At 43.6% G+C, this 18,916-nt stretch overlaps 1 protein-coding gene and 1 non-coding gene across 2 annotated transcripts in view; both read right to left on the minus strand.

The window, feature by feature from the left end:
• Positions 1-17,696, minus strand: part of RRN3 (RNA polymerase I transcription factor RRN3) — a 37,864-nt gene extending 20,168 nt beyond the window's left edge. Inside the window, exons 1-8 of the mRNA XM_075564539.1 lie at positions 17,547-17,696; positions 15,761-15,866; positions 10,447-10,503; positions 7,222-7,311; positions 6,992-7,121; positions 6,380-6,439; positions 5,956-6,019; positions 5,018-5,087 (exon numbers count right to left, since the gene is read on the minus strand). Of these exons, the coding sequence (XP_075420654.1) occupies positions 5,018-5,087; positions 5,956-6,019; positions 6,380-6,439; positions 6,992-7,121; positions 7,222-7,311; positions 10,447-10,503; positions 15,761-15,866; positions 17,547-17,635 (666 nt within the window). The 5' untranslated portion in view covers positions 17,636-17,696. The remainder of the gene's footprint in view (positions 1-5,017; positions 5,088-5,955; positions 6,020-6,379; positions 6,440-6,991; positions 7,122-7,221; positions 7,312-10,446; positions 10,504-15,760; positions 15,867-17,546) is intronic.
• LOC142423516 (U6 spliceosomal RNA) lies at positions 227-333 on the minus strand. The gene has a single exon (XR_012779147.1). It is a non-coding gene; the product is annotated as a U6 spliceosomal RNA (small nuclear RNA).
• Positions 17,697-18,916: the final 1,220 nt, after the last annotated feature.

The following is an 18,916-nucleotide window of genomic DNA, read 5'->3' on the forward strand; positions in this document are numbered from 1 at the left end:
AATCTTTAAGGTGAAGAATTACTAACAATAGAGGTAGCATTTATTTTCTCTTCACTTTAATCATGGAAGAATAGACTATGAGTTAAAAGTATCCTAATCGATATTAAAAGTCATTTCTTCATTTAGACCCTTACATTAATTTTTATAATAAAGCACTTTTTATATAATTTAACACACAAATGCTTTGATTGAAGAGTGACTGTAAATGGATCCAGTTTTCTTCCACAAAAATATGGAACGCTTCACGAATTTGCGTGTCATCCTTGCGCAGGGGCCATGCTAATCTTCTCTGTATCGTTCCAATTTTAGTATATGTGCTGCCGAAGCGAGCACAGCAATTAGTCTTTAATTTCATTTATCTAAAACACCTGGCTGCTAGCCAAAAGCTCCGGTTTGTGCGTCCACCAGCTACTGGTTGGGAGAAGATGTGGCAGACTGCTTCCATGAAGGTGCCAGCCTTAACAAGCGTACACATGTGCTTCACACAACGGATGCGTGTGTGGCTCGTGATGAGAGCTGTACGAGCCACCAATAAAATGACTAAAAACAAAGACTTCAGCCTCGAAATCCCTGTGGTTTAATTCTGCTCTGTTGTACAGGGTCACTGTGCGTCAGAATTAACAAAGGATTTGACTGTTTTTTTTTTAATCTAGCAATTCAGAAACGATGTCTATAAAGTGGGAGTTTACATAAACATCTTAAAATATAAATCTATGTTCAATATAACTACTCTATCATTACCACCAACAGTAGAATCTGTAATTCGTAAGTAGTGGTTTATTCTTTAATTGCTTTATTGAGTTATAATTCACATGCCATACACTTCATTTATTTCAAGTATACAATTCAGTGGTTTTCAGTTTATCTCTGAGGTTGTACAACCACCACTCTGATCCATCTCAGAGCATTTCCAGCATTCCCTCAAAATGTCTCAATGCAATTAATAAGTCATTCTCCACTAGCCACCAGACCCCACTCCCAACCACCACCAGCCTCCTTTCTCTGACTTTGGATTTACCTAGTCTGGACATTTTACATACATGAAATCACGTAGTATACAGTCTTTTATGACTAGGTAGCCACACAAACACTTGAACATATATGTTTTATAATGACAAAAAAGGGAGAAATGCCCGAACTATAATATTCTATTACATGGATATACTGCAATGCTCATTCATGTATAAGTTGATTTAGATTTGGGTTATTTCTTTTTTGTCATTATGAAACATATGTTCATTGTTTGTGTAGACTTGTTTTCAATTCCACAGTAGTGGAAGTGCTGCATCGTGTGGTGGCGCGATGAAGTTTTTGAGAGATGTCACAATCTTCTCTCAAGCAGATACACCAATTTACATTCTTACTAGTCATAGAAGAGGGCTCTTAGTCCTGTACAGCCTTGTCATCGGCTGTTAGTGCCTTTATGGTCGCCATCTTACTAGTCACAGAAGAGGGCTCTTAGTCCTGTACATCCTTGTCATCGGCTGTTAGTGCCTTTATGGTCGCCATCTTACTGGGTTAAACGCGGTGTGTCATTGCTGTTTGACTCACATTTCCCCACGACCAATGGCAAGGCTTCATCTTACATGCTTTGGACATGTATCAAGAGAGACCAGCCTTTGGAGAAGGGCAGCATGTTTAGTACAGAAGGCCAGGTCTTCCCTCAACCAGATGGATTGACAAGGTGGCTGCAACACTGGTGTGCAGGAGCTGGCAGTGTTTCATTGTAATATACCATGGCCACAGTTTTAAAACTCACTGAACAGTACCTATGGTGGTTACATCATCTGGTGTCAATCTGAGGATTCAGAGTGAAGGGGTGGAGTCTAGCCTGTCAATCAGGTAGTAGCTTGAACACCTCATTTGGAGGTGCTAAGGAGATAAATAGCTCGCTGGAGGCGGGACACATGCTCACTCTGTGAGCCATCCATGTGGAGAAGACATGGAGAGAGGCTGATGGAGTCAGACCTCTGGAGCTGGAGAAGCCATGTGGAGAGCCCTGCCAACGTTACGATGCTTACAATGCCACTGGATCCACAAGACTTCCCACCACTAGCCTGTAATCTTCCTGTATTCAGTGTCATTGCATATTTCTTGAGTCTGAAGAGGACTTTATAGATTGTTATCGGTCTTTTGCTCATTTTAAAATTGGGTTATTTACCCCTTTCTTGAATTAAAGAGTTCTTTACATAGGGAAAGCCCTGTCGGCTTTCCACTCCCTTCAACAGTTCCAGCCTTGGCAACCCACGGGGGGAGTTCTACCCTGCTCGTCAGTGTTGCTATGAGCTGCAATCAACCCAACGGCAGTGGGTTTGGTTTCATAGATATTACACTCTAACTAACATTGGACATGTGATTTGTGAGCATTCCATTCAATGAATAGCCTTTGAAGCATGCTTTGATTTGTATGAAATACAAAGTATCTACTGCGTCTTTGCTGGAGGGATCATATGTAAGGAACTGTTTTGTAGTCCAAGGTCACAAAGATTTAATGCTACTCTTCCTTTCACAAGCTTTACTTTACACTTAGGTCTTAGATTAATTTTAATTTTTATGTATGTTGTGAGGCATGGATACAGCTTTTGGCGTGTGGATGGCTATCCATGTGTTCCAGTATTATTAGTTGAAAAATAATTCTTTATCCGAGTCCTGGTGGTGTAGCGGGGGTTATGAATTGAGCTGTTCACTGCAAGCTCAGCAGTTCAAACCCACCAGCTGCTCCTGTAAAGAATTAAAGTCTGGGAAACCCATAACAGGGGGAAGTTCTGCCCTGTTCTGTATGGTCATTATGAGGCAGAACCAATTCAATGAGAGAAAAAACAATCCATTACATTATCCTGTCCAATTACTTTATATTAATCTTGTATTCTGCAAGCTTGCTGAACTCATTAGCTCTAGGTTTTTTAACCATTATGTATGATATGAGCTGCAAATTTTTCCTTGATGTCCGTTATGTGGTAATTAGATGATTTTAGGTCTAGTACACACTCCTGCCAATCAAGCAGCAGCCTGATGACACCTCCTTGGGGGTGAGGGACTCTGAGAACTACCCCTCACTCTGCCATGTCGCCTTCCTCCTCACTGGACTTCCCCGGGGCTGTGTCTGTCTCCAGGGCTGGCCCACGTGGGCAGACTGAGAGCTGTTGGTATCCTGCTATGCTTCCACTTACGTCTGCATCCAGGGGACCCTGCACCCACTGGCCTGTGATAATCTGCTTCCCGCTCACCATTCTGAGGCAGTGACATATGTCTACGTGATTCTGAAAAGGGACTGCTGGGATGCCTTCCTGATATACAATTACTTCTTGAGATAAAGTTCTTTCTTGTACATAGGTGAGTGTACAGGAATCGTTGCTTTAGAGAACCCAGCCTAATACACCTTATCAGGTTGAGAAAGTCCCTTTGGGGTGTCTCAATCATGAAAGGGGGTTTGGAATTTGTCAAATGCCTTTTCTGTATCTACTGAAAAGCTGATGTGGTTTTTGTCATTTATCCTACTGATGTGGTTCATTAAATATTCATTTTCAGTGTTCAATCAATCTTGCATTCTGGGGATAGATCCTACTTGGTCATGGTGTATAATGCTTTTAAAATGTTGTTAGATTCTGCTGCCTACTATTTCATTGAATTTTTTTGGGTTGCATTTATACAAGTCTCAAACGAAAACAAACAAACCCACTGCTATCAAGTCAATTCCAACTCGAGCTGTGAATCTTTAGAGAACAAATAGCTCCATCTCTGAGTCACCGGCCTTGTGGTAAGCAGTCTTAAGCTTACCAACAGTGTCACCACGGATCCTCATGTGAGGATAATGGCTTTTAATATTCCACTTTGAGCAGACAAGCACAACAGTAAACATTTAAATGCTTTATATGTATAATTTATTAAAAAAATTATCTAAGTCTAGAAGGAAACCACTAAAATTGTTTAAAAGAAATGAACCAATCACACAAAAATTTAGACAGAATTCATGCTCAAGTAGGAATGATTATTTGTATATAAGAACTACTATCTTTGAACAAAATGATTTTTTTAAAAAGCCAAAACAGAACTACTATCTTCTTATTAATTCTTACCTGTTTAAGCAATAAGCCTTTAAAACATTTCTGCAAAGGACTCTGTCCTTGATTTGCACAGAGCACCAGGAATGGAATCCGAGTCTAATGCATTCTCTTGGCCTTAAAGGCTTTACAGGCAAAACAACTTTTTAAAGAAAAAGATATAGGGGGAACCGATTATAAGGATCTACATGTGACCTCCTCTCCCTGGGGGTTGGATAACAGAAAAGTGGGTGAAGGGAGACGTTGGACAGAGAAAGATAGGACAAAATAATAATTTATAAATTATCAAGGGCTCATGAGGGAGAGAGGAGCAGCGGGGGGAGGGGAAAAATGAGCTGATGCCAGGGGCTTAGGTGGAGAGCAAATGTTTTGTGAATGTACAAATGTGCTTTATACAATTGATATATGTATGTGTAAGGGTCATATGAGCCCCTAATAAAACGATTAAACAAACAACCAACCAACCAAACAAACAAACAAAAAACCCCACAACATAGGGAATCCAGGGGAGATAAACCCCTCAGGGCCAACAATGAGAATAGAGCTACCAGGAGCAATAAGGGATGGGGGGAGAAAGGGGAAACAGATCACAAGGATCAATCTGGAATCCCTTTCCAGGGGGACAAATAACGGGAAAGTGGGGGAGGGGCAACAGAGGACAATGTAAGACGTGGAAAAAATAATCTGTAACTTATCAAGGGTTCGTGAGGGAGAGTGGGCGGGGGAGGGAGAGGGAAAAATGGGGAGTGGATATCAGGGGCTCAAGTGGGAAGAGAGTACTTTGAAGATGATGGCGGCATATGTGCAAATGTGCGTGACACACTGGAGGAATGTATGGATTGTGATAAGAAATGTAAAAGCCCCCAATAAAGAATTTAAAAAACATAAAAGAAAAAGATAAAGCACACCTAAAACTAAATTACAAAATACAAGCTTTCTAATGAAAAATGTCTTACCAATGTTCTCTCTGATTTTCGAACAAATGGGAATTTTTCAATCAGTATTGGCATAAGAAACCACGGTGTCCTGGGGAAATCAAACAGACGGTGTGAACCGGGCTTTCAGGAAGACAGTGTTTCCAATGAGGAGCAACTATGGAGACACAGGCAGCACAGGGCAACCCTCACCCAACAGCAAAGGGTTCTCAGCTTCCATTGGAACCCTAACCATCTGACTTTATATACTTTATTTTAAAAAGGTTATAAGTCATTACTTTTGATGTTTTTAAGTTAACTAATGACATTTTAAAACCTTGATATCCTTTCAAAAGCAACCCAGTTACCTGCAAAAGCTATTCTTAGACACCTAATTTTAGTCTTAAGACATGACACAAACACACAAAGGAACATCTCACTAAATTTTTTGGACATTATACCTGTTGAATATGAAAGCAAATTCTAACCACTACATACAGTTTTTGAGGACGTTTGCATAGAAGTTTATAAAAGAAAGTTACAGGTAAGGTTGCAAGCATGGTTTACACCACCTCCACCCTCACCCCCAGCTCCCCGAACCATGCAATTCGAGTTCTGAAGAGATTAACATTCTCTCAGGGATCAGAACAGGAGCCAGCAAACTTTTGAGATGGAAAAGCCAATCCTGTCTCTCACAATTAAAAAATTGGGAGCCATAAACAAACAAAGGAATCATTTTATTGGGGGCTCATACACTTCGCCATAAATATATTTTAACAAATGAAATCACTATAATCTGAGTAATACTCTTTAAATGAAACTATGATTGCTTTATGTTCATTTTCAATTTCACTTCATAGCCGCATGTACACACTGAATGAGTCACACGTGGCTCTTGACCCAGATTGCCGACCCCTGGACTAGAACATTCCTTTGAGAATAGCAGCATGATTCCAAATAAATAATGAAAACATACTCACGATGGGACATATCTCGCTATTATTTGCAAGGCTCTATGACACGTGTCGAAATTTTCAAGAAGATCTATTAGGAGAAAAGTTGAGTAAGTATGAAACCAAGCTTCAATAAAATGAAAGATAGGCACTCGAAATGAAAAATATCCATGGGCGACAATGGAATGGTTTACTAGAGAAATGATAATTTCACAATTTTTTGTAACATCAACTGTCATTGAAGACGAAGGGCGCTAATTCTACAGCAATTCATTGAGGGCTATTGGCTGCCTATTAATGCTCAATATAGCAAAGGACCCCATCACAGGTGGCCATTTGGTCCATGGTGGACATTTGGATGGACACTGGCCTTGCCAGTGGGCTTTTGTCATTTAGTTAACATTCTGTGCGACCCAGGAGGCGCTCTCTACCCCATTCTCTTTAAACTTACCATCGTCTTCGTCATCAGAGTCTGAAACATCCACATCACCCTCCTTAATGATTACTCGGGCTTTGAGAGAAAAAGAAAATATATTATTCTGTCATCTGACCAGGAAAAGTGAACCCCAAATCAAACCACACCCCCTGCATCCAGTCCACAGCAGCCCCTCCGAGGCTCTCCATCTTGAAGAGCAGACAGGCTCCTCTTCCTCCCAAGGAGCAGTTGAGGGGTCAACCGTCCACTGCTTACCACACAGCTCCAGGGCTCCTAGATAAAAAAGTTAACTTGCTGCCCCAAAGTCCAAAGTGTCTTCAATGAGCACATACTAAACTGACAATTTGAGCAAAGTAAAGTCACTTTATAGTTTTAAATAGTTAACCATTTTTCAACGTAAGGGTTCTAAGACTGTCAGAAACTCCCTATAACTAATAATCACCCACAGAATACACAGCCACAAATAACCTGGCTATTTCCTGCGGCCCAATGGAAGGTGCCGTGTATGAGAAACAGCTGCTAATATGTACTCTGCGACCCTCTGCGGTGGGATAGTCACAAATATAATGGGGCGGTCATATTTTAATAAAAAGAGTGAAAAAATGAGAGCAAAGAATAATCACTTACGAGGTACAAAATGAGAAGCAATCATGCTGAGACAGGGTCGGAGAAAGACAGTCTGTGCCGACACAAGATTACCCAGAAAAGCTAGGTACTCTTCCACCACTTTCTGACTCCTCTTCAACCACTGCAACCTCTACGGTGGAGAGAGGAGAGGTACAGAGACCTTTTGTTTACTGATGCACAACACATGCTATTTCCCAAGTACTACTCTCTGAAATAAACGGCATACTTACTAGGAGGATACTGACAAGCTGCTCAAAGTCTTTTGTCAAGTACATAATGGAAGACCGAAATTCCAGCAGCCAGTTAATGAGTTGGTCATCCTTAAGTTGAACAAAGAATAACACGTTCAGAATAAAAAATTTTCTTAGAGACCCAAAAGAAAGAGAGACATACCTTACATACATCACCTTATCAATATTAGAAAATCCGTAGTTCTGATACACAGGGGAAAAGAAACCAAATGCACCATGTCAGGCTGGACCACGCATTAGCCTTACAGTAGTGATTGTAGACCTGTGGTGACAGGCCTTCGTTTCCATGGTCAAACCGTCCTAGGAGATTTGTTCCTCTCTCTGGGCCCTGAAGAGTTACCTCTGCCCCAGTTTCCTACACTAAGAGATCTGCTATTTTGTTGTCCAGGTTGTCTGCCATCTCCTGGTAAATTATAGACAACTTGATGGTTTGCTACTTTTTGGTTAGATTGGTCGATTTTACACACCTTACCAAAACCGTCTGTTTACTATGCAAATTTAGTGACTTGTAGTACACTGAGGGGATTGGTCAGTTTGTGATTCTACCAGGAGGGGTCCTAGAATCACCAATGACTGATCACATTAGCAACCAACCTCACGGCTTTTTTGAGAGAAGAACCTCCTAGAATGATAACACGGAGAATGGAGAGAGGCCTGGGAATGGCCTGTACTGGGGTTACGCTGCTGTGAGGGTAACAGCTGAGAACCAAGCAAACTGCCGTGCCGGCTACCAAGTGGGCCGCCGAGCAGTGGAGAGGCCAAGGGGGTGGTGGTGGTTGGGGGGGGGGGTGGGTGCTCAGCCTAGAGGAGTTCTCCTGAGCTGAGAAAGGGAGGGGCGCTCTCCAATGTGGAGGGACCATCCAGACCTTGCTGCATGTTCTTTGATCCTGATCCCGTTACACAGTCTGCTACCAAAACCAAAATGGCTGCCACGGAGTAGTGTCCGACAAACTGTGACCCTACAGGACAGGGCAGAACTGCCCCTGTCAGTTTCAGTGTGATTCTTGACAGATCAGAAAGCCTTGTTCTTCTCCCTCGGAGTGGCTGGTGGTTTTGAACTGCCAACCTTGTGGTTAGCAGCCCAAGGTGTAACCACACGCCACCAGGGGTCTTTTATAACCCATACAACTTCCTTAATAAACTGTGAGTATGAGCGTGGAGCGGCGGCATGGCTGGTAAAGTTTTAGAGAGTGGAGCTTTATGTTTGGTCACTACTTCATATGAACAACCTGCTGATCCTGACTCTCATCTCTTGGGAATCTAGGTAAGGCAAGAAGCTTGTATCTCATTTGTTTGGGGGGGGGGGTGGGTACCTCAAATTTTTACACCCAAGACTTTTTAAAACTGGAGAATTAAAAACAAACCATTTTAACACAACAAAGCACCAACAGCTATGCATACTGTCTCCATATTTAAGTTCACCGGCATGTCTGCTAGTAATATTCAGTCTGGCTGATAATCAGAAGTCCCTCTACGAGAATCCCTGGTGGCGCAATGGTTAAGCGCTCCACTGTGAAGGAAAAGGTTGGTGAACAGAGCCTGCCCAGTGGCTCCACAGGAGAGAGGCCTGGCAGTCTGCTCTCACAAAGACCATAGTGAAACGTAGGTGTCGGGCTGATTCCAATTCATAGCAACCTAACAGGACAGCATGGAACTGCCCCACAGGATTTCCTAGGTTGAAATCGTTACAGAAGCAAACTGCCAGGTTTTTTCTTCCGAGGGCTTGACCTCGCAACCTTTTGTTCAGTAGCTTAACCATTTCACCACCAAGGTTCCTCCATTCAAGATTCAACCCAGACGTTCCTTTGGGGCAGTTTTGAAAATGTTAGGCGCCATCAAGTTGGTTTTCAACTCATGGCGAGCCTCTCTCTGCACATGGGCCACTGGCCAGTCCTGCCAAGCCTCACACTCGTTCCATTTCAGGCCATCTGTGGAAGGGCTTCCTCCTTTTCACTACCCTTCTACTTTTCCAAGGATGATGTTCTTTGCCAGGGACTGGCCTTTCCCGATAATGTGTCCAAAGTACGTAGATGAAGTGTCACATGAAAGGGCTGAAACAATTTGTATGAAAATAGAACATAAAGATAATGAAATTTCCCAGAAAGCTTTTGAAGCCTCTTCACATAACTGTTCAAAACCCACTATGTAGGTGTTCTTTGAAAGACAAAATCAGATGCTTACTCAAACCAAAAAGCCTATGTTGGTTGTTAGAAATATAGGCAATCTTTTACATTCTGCAAACTTCTAATAGATATAAATTTCAGTCGCCATGGTAATAGTAACTGTACAAAACACAAACTTCACTGCTAGCTCTTCAATCCACAATTCACTAATTAAATAACAGCTGTGCATTCTAACAGTGACAAATGAGATCACTTCTTTCAAAGTCCATTGGTGACTGGTCACATTATTCAGTTCATAGACAGGCAATAAAATGTACTTAAGTTTTGGTATTCTCTTATCTCCTAATAATAAATCCATGGCACGATAAAAATGGATGATCGAAAGAGGAAACTGAAAAAAAAAAAAGAAAGAGGAAACTGGCCAACAAATGAAAGTGAAACAAAGAGACGTAGTACGGCTGTAAGTAAAATATGAATCGACGTAAACTGCCACTGCAGTGCCATTCACAACTCTGGCTCCGCAGACACAGCAACTTACCACACGCTGGACAAAGTACAGGAGGAAGGCCACTCTTTCCAGACATGGTGGTGAAGGAAGCAAAGGGAACCAAAGCCTATTAAGTTGTTAATGACAGGCATTTTCAACTTGACGATGCGGAAAAAGTTTGCAACAGTAGTAATTTTTGTTGCGTTTTTTTGCTCTGTCTTAGCCTTGAGATTGGTATGGTAGTATAGGAGAAAACCGGTCTCAACTTAAGCACTGCTGACATTTTGAACCAGAAAATTCTTTATTGTAGAGAACTGTAGGGCCCTGCACATTGTAGGATGTTTAACAGCATCATGGTCATCGACCCACTAGATGTCAGCAGCACCCCACACTCCATCCCCACTGGGACAATCCAAGAAACCTCCATCCATTGCTAACCGCCCCCTACAGGTTAAAATTGCCTCTGACAGAATCACAAGATGGGATCAAAGGAATCACGATGTTCTAGACAGGATGAAACAGACCCAAAGTGCAAAATGATGTCTGTACAAAGTGGCAGCCACATTGCTTAAGAATCTAACATGAATGACTTACCTTTATATCTGGATCTGACAGCTGGTTCTTCAGCAGCTCAAAGTCTTTTGTTTCACCCTTGACAGAGAGGAAGGGAAAAATGAGGGTTGGCACCAAAAGCAAGACTCCTAATGACACCTGCCTTAACATCCTTGTAATTCAGGAGGGAACTGAAATGCTATCAGTTCACATGTTTAGATATAGATGGATGGCTGACCATAAATAGAAAGCCATTTCTATTTCCCCTTCAACTGTGGAGATCTAGTAGTACCACTTATAAATTAATGCAAACAAAAAACTAAAACCAACAAAACCCTTTCTTAGCAAAGATGGTTTATTGTTCCAAATTGCATAGCTAATTCCTTAGGGAGACAGAATGCTCTGATATATAGATTTTTGTGTGTGTTTTTTTTTTAATTTAAGCAAATAGCTTTAAAAAAAAAAGAACTAACTACTGTAGGTGCTATACAGCTATGGTAGCCAAAACAGCCTGGCACAAGAGAACCTGACTGGCCACTGGAAAAGAACAGAGAACTGAAAGGTAAATCCATCCACCTACAGACACTTAATTTTGAAAAATAGTTTTATTGGCATAATTCACATCCCACAATTTAATTTAGTCAGAAGAGTTGTACAAACACCTTTACAATCAATTTCGGAACATTTTCTTCTTTCTTGTACTAGTTGTTATTAATTCCCAGTGTCCCTACAACCTCTCCTGCCATAACCCCATCCAGTTACTGTCTATAAACTTACCTATCTTGGATGTCATTTACAGAAAAACATACAAAAACCCCACCACCAACAACAAAGTAAAACTGAAAAGTATCAATCAAGAAGAAAACAAAAAATATCAAAAACTGGAACAAAGTTTAAATGGGTCAAAAAGGAGATCAAACGATAGATAAGGCATCAACTCTTAACCTAATCGCATGGGCAATAATCTACTTCCCAGTGCACTCTGCAACACTGCAAAAACATTTACATCCCCCAACTGTGGAGAGGGGTTCACAGGAGGCCATGTGTGGACCCTGCAAACGAATCCTGAGTTTCCACTGTCATCTACAGCCTTCTGCAAGCCAAGTGTTCCCAACTGAAGAACTGACACCATTCCCTCCACTGGATTTGGATTTTATTACTTACAATCCTCAGATCACACTAGCTGGTTGCTTCTCTCTGGTCTTAGTTGACTAGACAACTTATTTTTCCTACTACAATTGACTAAGCAGTTTCAGAACTGCTAGTTTTCGTTAATTAAGGGGGACATAAGAGCCAAAGCAAATTGTTAATTTCCTCTCAAATTCCAGGTATCACCAAAGCTCACACTACGTGCAACATGGGCTAGTTTTCAACATACGGAGAGCCCAAGCAAGTGGGAGAGTAGTGAAGACTCAGAGAGGGTCACCTCTGAAGCCATGATCCAGGAACTATAGAACTATTCAGCCCGACATTAACCCTGGCCTGAAGTTCATTGCCTTTGTCAAGAGTCCAGTTCAAGCGGATCTTTCCTGCTCATCTTCCAGACCCATCACTTCTTTCAAGGTGACTAATACAGAAGCAGAAAAACCAGGCGCAGCTTCAAACACACTTGCCCAACTCTTTCACACAGCATCTCCACAGGCAGGTCTGGCTCAGATTCTATACAGGGAGTTCCCATTGCCGTCACAGAACTCCTGTCCTCTACGCACTACTTTGCTGAAGTTCTGCTCACTTGGCTCGTCTGCTTTCAACGCCTCCGGATTCTCATCATGTGGCAATCCATTCTGGTCAGTTTCTTTGATGCCTGCTCTACCACTGGTAAAGAACGTTCACAACTCCCTCTGCTGCAGCTGTGGGCACAAAGGTAGATCCACTTCACTCCTCCCAGGTGTGGGACTCCTCCATTTCTTCCCGTCTGTCTCCTGGATGGACACGTACTGTGAGTGTTCAACTCGATCACTTTCACAGGTGTGCTGGCCTTTCCTTGCCGGCATCAGCAAAGAGCTGACGCAGAGTGACCTGCAGAGAGTGGCGTTGTGGTATTCTCAGGGCCTAAATCTGTTGGAATGAGTGGGCATTTTCCTAAGAATTTTTTTATCTTGCTTCAGTTCTGCTCCAATATAGGTACCGACTTGCTTTTTCAAACTCCTCGGATCATCACATCAGGACTGACATCATCGCTTTCAGCCATCTGGGAACTGACCGGGGCTCTGCAACTTCCTTATGTAAATGCCGGATCTGCCCCACGGCTGCCCACAGCTTTTCAAGTCAGGGTCGTGGGCAGGAGCCCCAGTTGCCTCCATTTGCCTCTCAATTTTTGGGAATTGGATAGCTTTTTCCTCTTGCTTCAGGGGCTGAAGGCGAGACTCAATAGCAGAGCCCATGCTGGAAGCAAGCTAGGTGGTTGGAGAGCCTCAGGCCCTTTTTCTATGTGTAAGGAAGGGCAAGTGGGCATGCCTGCCTGCCTACATCTCCTCTGTACCAAGTCTCAGAAACCTACCGAGAACAGTAACAGCCTGGAATTATGCTGAACTGCAAATGAATGATAAACACATAAAAGAACACACGTGAAAAAAAAAAGAACACACGTGGTCCTAAAGTAGTTGAACACCTGTCCCTGTGCCCCAAACAAAGAGAAGAAACCAGGGCCACAGCAGAAGCCTTGGATGGATGCCCAATGCCAAGAGGGCACGGACTGGAGCACAGGATGTGCTATGAGGCCCGGTTTCATTCAGGCTGAGGGGCCTGGACGGAGCTGCTATCTCTCCATCTCCTGCAGCTCCTGCTCCATCAAAGTCCACCTGGCAGCCGATGGGACCTGGACCCGCCACCCTACAGGTCATGATGCCAAGGGAAGCAGCAGCACATGGGCATGCCTGTCTAGAAAGTCTCAGAGAAACTTTTCCACCGGTCTAACCCCACTTGCGTCCAGACAACTAATTGTTGATAAAAGACTAAAATACATAAATGGGAGAAGAGGCAGTCTCTTTTGCCCTGCAAAGCTGGATTTCCAGTAGCAGAATGAATCAGGATCCACACCTCACTCCATATACAAAAACAAACTCAAGATGTACTAAAAACCTAACAGAAAACCCTAGAACTATATAAAAAAATCATCACAGAAAAAATAAAGACAAACACTGGGGCACAAACACTATCAAACGAAATAATGATGAACGCATAAACCTGAGACAGAATAGATGCCTGGGACCGCCTAAAAAGAAATCCACAAGCATCAAAAGATTTCACCAAAAGAGTAAAACAAGAACCTATATACTGGGAAAACATGTTTGGCAATGACATATCAGACAAGGGACTAGTTTCTAAAGCCTAGAAAACTTCAGAGGTGCTCTGTTGGCGTATTGCTTATGCCTTGAGTTGCTAACTACCAAGGTCAGCCGTTTGAAACCACCAGTCACTCCAGTGGGAGAGAGATGAGTTACAGACTCAGAAACTCAGTGTCAGTTCTACCCTGTTGATAGGGTCTTTGTGAGTAGGAATTAACTTGATGACACTGAGTGATAGAAAATTTCCAACCCTCCACAAAAGGGCCTCAACAAGAAAAGGGCTAACAACTGAATGTTAAAATGAACAGAGGACATGAAGTTTACAAAGACGACATTCAGGATGCCAACAAACAAATGAAGATGCTCCCAATCGCCAGCCATTTGCAAATCCAAACAGTTATGAGATACCACCTTAACCCAGAATTGATGGCAAAGTACAAAAAGCAGCAAACCAAAAATGCTGGGGGTCAATCAACAGTAGAACCCAAACACCCAGCAGTGGAAGAACGGACCAACTTTGGTGCACACCCATTGGAGGACCGCGCTCCCTTAAAGAACGAGGGCGCAGCCTCACAACAAGACTGGATTTATGATTTATGCCAAGTGAAGTTAATCAGAAGGGCAAATACTTTATGAGAGTATGGTTACTGAAATTTATTTTTTCTTTTAAAGAGTTTCATATTTTAAAAAAAAGCAAGCATAAAAAAAAAAAAAAAAAAAAAAGCAAGCTTTGATGGTTACCAGGAGTGGGAGGGGAAAGGAGAATGCAAACAGTTGTTAACCTGGGTGAAGGTCAAAACAGGCACTACAAAACGAGAGAGAAGGATGAGTGGGGTGGGTACAGGACAAGCCATTGGGTGATAAATTGTTTTAATTTGTTGAGTGCAAAAACCATCTGATATGCAACCCCCTACCTAATTCACAATAAAACATTTTTTGGGGAAAAAAATACTGTGTAAATAAAACATTTGAAGAGAAAAAACCTTCAAGGACTTGTTACTATTCTAATTTTCAGCTGATATTAAATATTAAGATAGATGTCTACAATTCATTTAGGTATATCTATTGGTATTTAGTCACACTAAAAAACTATGGTGTTAGTCATGCTAAATAACTAAAGCTAAGGTTATTTTCTGAACAGGTTTCAAACCTTTCTATTCAACTACCTGCTGAGAATCTTCATTTCCAGCCAGCTCGGCTGAATCAGAATCTACATTCTAACAGAATCGCCAGGTGAATTGTACGGTTCCAATGGAGCCCTGGTGGTATTAAAGGTTGGTCTGTGGTCTGCATGGCCGGCAGGGCAAACCCACCACCTGCTCCAAGGGAGACACAGGAGACTTTCTGCTTCCACAAAGATTTACAATTGGAAGTCAAACGGAGCAATTCTCCACTGTCTTATTGTGGCAGTTACATAATCTGGTGTCAATTTGAGGATTAAGAGTGTAGGGGTGGAGTCTAGCCTGTCAATCATTATATAGCCAATGAGGCTTCAGTGTGGGTGTGATTCTGGGAATTCCCGTACTTCCTCCATGGAGGGAGAAAACACACTCTCGCTCTGCTCACAATCTGGGAGACAGCAGCTGACAAGACACATGGAACTACACTAGTGCCCTGAGCTGGAGAGACCACATGGAGACCCCTGCCAGTGCTGAGATGCTTATAACGCCACTGGATCCACAACATTTCCCACCCACTGGCCAGAGATCTTCCTGCATTTGGTGGCATTGCATGTGTTTGGTGAAATCTGAAGAGGACTTTATAGACTGGTTATCGGACATATGGCCTAGACTTGATCTGGACTAGGCTGGGATATTTTCCCAATATTCAACTGCTCTTATATATAAAGCTCTTATACATATGAGCGTCTATGAATTTTTTTCTCTAGTCTACCAAGACTAACACACTTATTAGGGTTGCTATGACTTGGAATCAACTAGTGACAAGGGAGACTGGAAAGGAAAATTCTCACCTGGGGATCAATCAAACTGGACCGAACCAGTTAGTTTAAAGTCCTGGTGTGGACCAACAACAACAACAAAAATCAACCCTCAAATGTTCTTTCTTACCTTTTTGTACTTCAGCAAGACTTCTGTCACTGTTCCACCAAATCGAACAGTTTTTCTTGGGGGAGAATTGAAGAAATCGCTCTCAAATGCAAGCATCTCTGAAATCCTGTATAACCAACATTATCATGTGACTAAATGCACGGCAGAAAATAAGCTAGTCATCAACATCGCTCAACGGGACGACTGCAAACAAGGCAAACAATCTCTTTGCTTCTGTTCTTGCCCCCAATAATTCACTCTTTACTTAGCAACGAAGTGGTCTTTTCAACAATCAAAACAGATGGTGCCATTGTGTTCCACGGGAACTCTCCAAAGTTTTTACTGCCCCATTTTGAGTAAAAACTCAACCTTCCTTCCGTGGTCTTCCATGTCCTACCGTAATCTGATCCGTGCCTACCTCTCGGCTGTGTTATTTCTATTCTTCACACTTTGCCAAATTGGGTCCCATTTAACTCCTGTGTCACAATTCTGTACAGAAGGACGATAACTTTGCATCTCTATCAGAGACTTTAAAAAAATCATTTTATTGGGGGCTCATACAACTCTGATCACAATCCATCCATTGTGTCAAGCACATTTGTACATTTGTTGCCATCATCATTTTCAAAGCATTTTCTTTCTGCTTGAGCCCTTGATATCAGCCCTCATTTCCCCCTCTTCCTCCCTCATGAACCCTTAATAATTTATAAATTTTATTTTTTTTTCATGTCTTACACTGATTGATGTCTCCCTTCACCCACCTTTCAGTTGTCCATCCCCCTCAGAGCACTTTTGTGCTCCAAATCTATATACATAGCTGTATTCTTGTCTTCATTCAAGATGCGGCTCCAATGTGAGAGGTCTTTCCCACCAGAAATCCAAAGTACTCACCCTCTCCCTCCTCCATCCATTACAGTTTTATTTTCTCATCTACTACCATCTGGCTCACAGATTTAGAGGATGTTTACCAACTTACCACCCTAGACTGCGGGCTAATTAGGGGCAGGGACCCGTCTCTTTTAGTTGGCTACTGTGCCCAGTGGCTAATGTACTAAGTAGGTGCTCAGTAAATACCATAAATACAATTATTCAAGCTTTTCCTTAAACAGAGCAGATTAAGTGACAACACAGCATCCTACTAAACCCCAACGTGTTTTAATGAGGTTGGGTGCGATAAAGGAGCCCTGGTGGTGCCTCAGATGCTCATCAAAAGGGGGAAGTTCAAATCCACCAAGGGAAAAACGGAAATCCTTGGGAGCCGTGAAACCCTGGTCCTACACGAACCTACGAGTCAAAGTTGGCTCAATGTTGGTGATCTGGTTTTGTTGGTTGTGCGCTTTAAAAGTTAAGAGCTGCAAAAGGGCTTAAACAAATGGCACGCCAATCTCAAACAAACAAAACCAACCGCTTATTTAAAAGATGTTAATCTGTCAGTATTGACGGCATTTATCTGACAACCTACAAAGCTCACGGAATTTCTTCCCAATCTGGACTAGGAAACAGGGAGGAAGTAAGAAAGTGAGGTGAAGCCTCAGTTATCTCAGCCTCGGCTGCTGCTGAGCAGCCCAGAGCGGAGAGAGGAGGACCCTGGAGGGGAAAAATCAGCTTTTCGTCTTTTGTCAGCGCCCACTCCCGCTTGCACGGCGCACGTGGCTCACTCTCGAGACCCTGAGATGGTTCCCTAGCCTCTGCCCCCACCCACCCCACTTCGTCGGCCGAACGCAGACCCTTCGTACCCGCTTCGCCGACCCCAGGCCTGGCCTTTGCTCACACACGCGAATTCGGGCAGGAGGGCCCTGACACTCACCCACTCCTCGCGGTGCCCAGCGTTGAGACTGCAGAGGGCGAAGCGGCCACATCACCGGGCAGACGCGTGCCGAGGAGCGAAGCCGCCATGGGCACAAGTTCAGCCGCTACGCCTCGCGTCGGAAGTCGCTCAGGCACCGCCTCTGTCCCGGAAGTGGCGCAAGTAAGCGACGACCTTCAGCCAATGAGGGAGCCCCGGGGAGGAGCACTTCGCATTCTGCGCCGCACCGCCAGGCTTTCTCCGCCGGGCCTCTCCGCTTCACTCCTACTCCGCACGACTTTCTCCGCTCGGGGGGGCGGGGCCTCACGGGGGGCGGGCCGCTGGGCGGGACCTCATGGGCGGGCCTCGGGGCGGGGCGGGGCGCGGGGCGGGGCCTCATGGGAGGGCTGCAGGGGCGGGGCCGCGGGGCGAGGCCGCGGGGCGGGCCTCGGGGGCGGGGCGCGAGCGGCCTCCGTTGCTAGGACGCAGTCGGCGCCCAAGCCACCTACACGTAACCTGAACAGTTGGTTCACACTGATGGCAACCTTGTGGCCTAGAGTAAAACTGGCCCCATTGTGTTTTCTTGGCTGTAATGCTTATGGAAGCAGGTCGCCGGGACTTACCCCGTGGAGCTCTGCTGGGTGAGTTTCAACCTTACACGTTTGGTCCAGAGCAAAGGATTGGTGCCATGCACAGGCCTCCTCTTGTAGCCCTTGGGATCCGGAGGACGCCCGGAGGGGCTCTGCAGGGCGCGTTCCACAGAGTATTACTAACCCTTTGGACTCAAAACGTCCTTCAGTCAAAGTGCCTTCTACAAGCAGAATAATTGAGGTTACACGATGACTGGAGGCCCTTCAGAGAAAATAGATGGGCCATACCTACCACACTATCAAGGCCCCCCAAGATAATTTCATTTTCAAGGAAACAGAGGCTCGGGTTAATGTCTTACTCAGACTCCTCGGTGAAATTGGTAAGAAGGGGTGAAAGATTTAATACTAGATATATAACAATTTTAAGATTTAGTTCGTTAACCCAAATTATAACAGCACCCCTCTTGTGAGAACAAGCTATAAAATGAGGGACCCTGTAAGAACAGGCTTGGTAAACACCGTAACCTTGATGCCAGGTCCTGATGAACATCATGACACAACTGTATCTGCATGGCCTTACATCTGTCAACTGCAAAGCACACAATAATAGGCCATTCTCTGCTAGATGGTTGCTTGTTTAACTTCAATCCTTTTGATAGCTGGGCACCATCAGCTTTCTTCACTACATTTGCTTATGTACCCATTTTGTCTTCAACAATCTTGCTGGAAGATTGCCAGGTTATTAGAACAAAGTGTTCTTGCATTGAGGGAGGACATGCGCAGATGCCCAGTCCATCTACT

The sequence above is a fragment of the Tenrec ecaudatus genome, chromosome 12, assembly GCF_050624435.1.
Source record: "Tenrec ecaudatus isolate mTenEca1 chromosome 12, mTenEca1.hap1, whole genome shotgun sequence".
Taxonomy (NCBI): Eukaryota; Metazoa; Chordata; class Mammalia; order Afrosoricida; family Tenrecidae; genus Tenrec; species Tenrec ecaudatus.